The sequence below is a fragment of the Ochlerotatus camptorhynchus genome, unplaced genomic scaffold (genome assembly GCF_037179485.1).
Source record: "Ochlerotatus camptorhynchus isolate MF236.1 unplaced genomic scaffold, CSIRO-AGI_Acam_v1.1 ptg000197l, whole genome shotgun sequence".
Taxonomy (NCBI): Eukaryota; Metazoa; Arthropoda; class Insecta; order Diptera; family Culicidae; genus Ochlerotatus; species Ochlerotatus camptorhynchus.
Window position 1 is genome coordinate 384,900 of NW_027040687.1, and position 3,198 is coordinate 388,097.

At 48.5% G+C, this 3,198-nt stretch overlaps 1 protein-coding gene across 1 annotated transcript; it reads left to right on the forward strand.

Moving 5' to 3' along the window:
• Positions 1 to 275: 275 nt before the first annotated feature.
• Positions 276 to 1,067, forward strand: LOC135702786 (uncharacterized). The gene has a single exon (XM_065223831.1). The coding sequence runs from the start codon at positions 276 to 278 to the stop codon at positions 1,065 to 1,067; it is 792 nt and encodes a 263-aa protein (XP_065079903.1).
• Positions 1,068 to 3,198: the final 2,131 nt, after the last annotated feature.

The following is a 3,198-nucleotide window of genomic DNA, read 5'->3' on the forward strand; positions in this document are numbered from 1 at the left end:
AGTGCTAAATATTCCGGTTGACTTCTAAATCGGATGATTACCTGCCAGAAGCTGAAGATACTATCAGAATAGTTCCGTAAACAAGTTGAATTAATTGATTGATTGACTAGTGTTGGAACTGAGAACAGCAGCATAACCAGCGTCGTAGCACGAGGGATTAGAGGGGACTATTTCTTTTGACCTGCTTGAAAAGTTGCTGCAAAAATTTAGTCAAATTCTATAATTGATCCGAACAAACTCAAAAGAAATATCGAGAAAAGGATCTAACCTCAAACATGATGCCGGGAGATGCGAATTTCACGACGACCGCCTGTGGAGGCTGCGGATCGGTGTCCGATGAGGATGAAGGCATGGTATGTTGTGACAAGTGCAACGTTTGGTACCATTACCGGTGCGTAGGAGTCACGGAGGACGTCGAAAGTGACGCAAAGTGGTATTGTCCTGAGGAAGACTGCCAAAGCCAGAAGAAACTGGACGCAGAATCTTCCAAAACGGGTGCCAAAAAGAAGAAGAAGACGACCAACGACAACTCGGATAAGTCCAGCGTGAAATCCGACGGAAGGTCTGGCTCGTCGATGGAACGTCAGCTCAAAGCTCTTGAAAAGGAACGGAAAAAGAAAGAGCAAGAGCTGAAGATCGAACGCGTTCTGATGGAAAAGCGGATGGAAATCGACCGAATCCTTCAAGAACAGCGGATCGAAATGGAGACCGAGTTTCGGGCTAAGGAATTACAGCAGCAAAAACAGTTGTTGGAGAAGGCGCTGAAGGACAAGCAAGATCATTTGGACTGGATGAAGAAGATGCGGGAGTCGTTCAATGCAAGGATGGATCAAATCCAGCAAAAGTTGTCCAAGCTAAACGCTGGTGAAGATGACAGAAAGGAATCGGTGAACAAAGTTTCTGATGCCGTGAAACAGTCGACCGCGGGAGCTCCGTTGAAGAATCCGGAAATACGTAGCCAAAAGCGATCGGAGAAAACCAAGAAGGTCGAATCGGATGAAGAACAGGAGGAAGAGGAAGATGAAGAGTCTGCTGAATCTAGCAGCGACGATGAAAGTGAGGTCTAGAGCAGCACCTGGTTAATCCTCTTCTTATCCAGGATCTCGTCGACAAGCTTCCGGCCCACGATAAGCGTGAATGGGTTCGCTACAAAAATCGGAAAAGAAAGGTGAACCTGCGTACTTTTACCGATTTTGTGTCGAAGATTGTTGCAGAAGCTTACGAGGCCAACGTGAAGATGGATTTCAGAGCAGAATCGAAACCAGTTTGCAACGAGCACGCCGGAAAGAGCAAAGCGAAGGAAAAGGGAGCTCATTTATACAATCACAGTGCAGTGGAGAGGGCCAACCCCGGCGTCGGCGAGAATCATCCGAGATCGTGCAAAGCGTGCAAGCGGACCGATCAGCGTCTGCGATTCTGCCAGGATTTCAAGGCTTGGACGCTTCGGGACCGTTTGAAGTTGGTCGAAAAGTGGAAACTCTGCGTTGTCTGCCTCAATGATCACGGTAACGCTCCGTGCAAATTCAAGATCCGGTGCAACATCGACGAATGTCGGGAACGTCACAATCCTCTATTGCATTCCGCCACCGGATCCGTGGTAATCAACTCATACTTTCGAACCACCAGTACCATCATGTTCCGTATGATACCAGTGACATTGTATTTCGGTAAGCGGTCGGTTAATACGTTAGCGTTTCTGGACGAGGGCGCATCAGTGACTCTGATAGAAAGTTCCCTGGCAGATCAGCTAGGTGTTCAAGGAACGAAGGAACAGTTGACCATCAAATAGACAGCCGATATCACGCGCGTGGAGAAGGGATCCCGACGAATGGACTTGTTCATTTCCGGACGAGATGGGAAGGAGAAACATCAACTCGGCACGGTTCGAACTGTTGACGAGCTGCTACTACCGAAGCAATCCCTAAGTGCGTCGGTGCTCAGTCAGCGGATGAATAAACTGCAAGGGCTACCGATTGCTTCGTACGAAAACCAACGCCCGGGGTTATTGATCGGTCTGAACAATCTCCACTTGCTTGCACCGTTTGAAGCAAACGTTGATAAGCCTGGTGAGCCAATAGCGGTGCGGTCCAAGCTAGGATGGGCAGTGTACGGTCCAAATGAGGTGCAGCTATCAAATGCGGAAGTGTATCTGGGACATAACGATGAAGTAAGCAATCAGAAGCTGCATGATCTGCTGAAAAGTCAGTACGCTTTAGAGGACTCCGTAGTGGTGAAGCTGACAGAATCGGAAGATGATAGAAGACCTCGTGAAATCTTGGAGCGGACCACCAGAAGAGTGGGCGATCGATTCGAGACCGGTCTACTGTGGAAGGAAGGAGAGCCAGAACTTCCAGATAGTTATCCGATGGCAACGCGCAGGATGAAATGTTTGGAGTAACGACTGCTGAAGTCACCAGCGCTGTTCGAAAACGTTTGCAAGCAGATCAAGGAGTATCAGCAGAAGGGCTATGCGCATCTGGCAAGTGCCGAAGAATTAGAAGAAGCCGAACCGGGAAAAGTTTGGTATCTTCCGCTCAACGTCGTCCTTAACCCAAAGAAACCGGGAAAAGTACGACTCGTGTGGGATGCAGCAGCAAGTGTGAAAGGAATATCCCTCAATTCCTTACTTCTCACAGGACCTGATTTGCTGGTATGTATACTCACCGTATTTTGCCAATTTCGCGAACGAGCGATCGTTTTCGGTGGAGACATCCGCGAAATATACCACCAGATGCAGATTCGTCCAGCCGACAGACGAGTGCAGCGATTCGTCTTCCGATCGAATCCCAGAGAAGCACCTAGTATTTACGTTATGGACGTAGCTACTTTCGGATCGAAAAGTTCTCCATGTTCCGCCCAGTTCGTAAAGAACAAGAACGCGATGGAGTTTGCAGTACAGTATCCGGAAGCCGCCGCAGCAATCGTGAAGAAACAACGACTACTTCGACAGCGTTGATACCATCGAAGAAGCGATACAGCGGGCAAAGCAGGTGAGATTTATACATTCGAAAGGGGGATTCGAGATAATAAACTGGGTATCCAATTCGGAGGAAGTCCTAGTCAGCCTTGGGGAACCGAAACCCGTCCAGACGATTCATTTCAACCAGGACAAAGAGACTGGAAATGAACGCGTACTCGGTATCATTTGGAATCCAGGTCAAGAACGTTTTCTCCTTCTCGACTGAACACCGCGAAGAT

Excerpts from the sequence above, each read along its gene's own strand:
- LOC135702786 (XM_065223831.1), top strand. The coding sequence starts at position 276 with ATGATGCCGGGAGATGCGAATTTCACGACGACCGCCTGTGGAGGCTGC.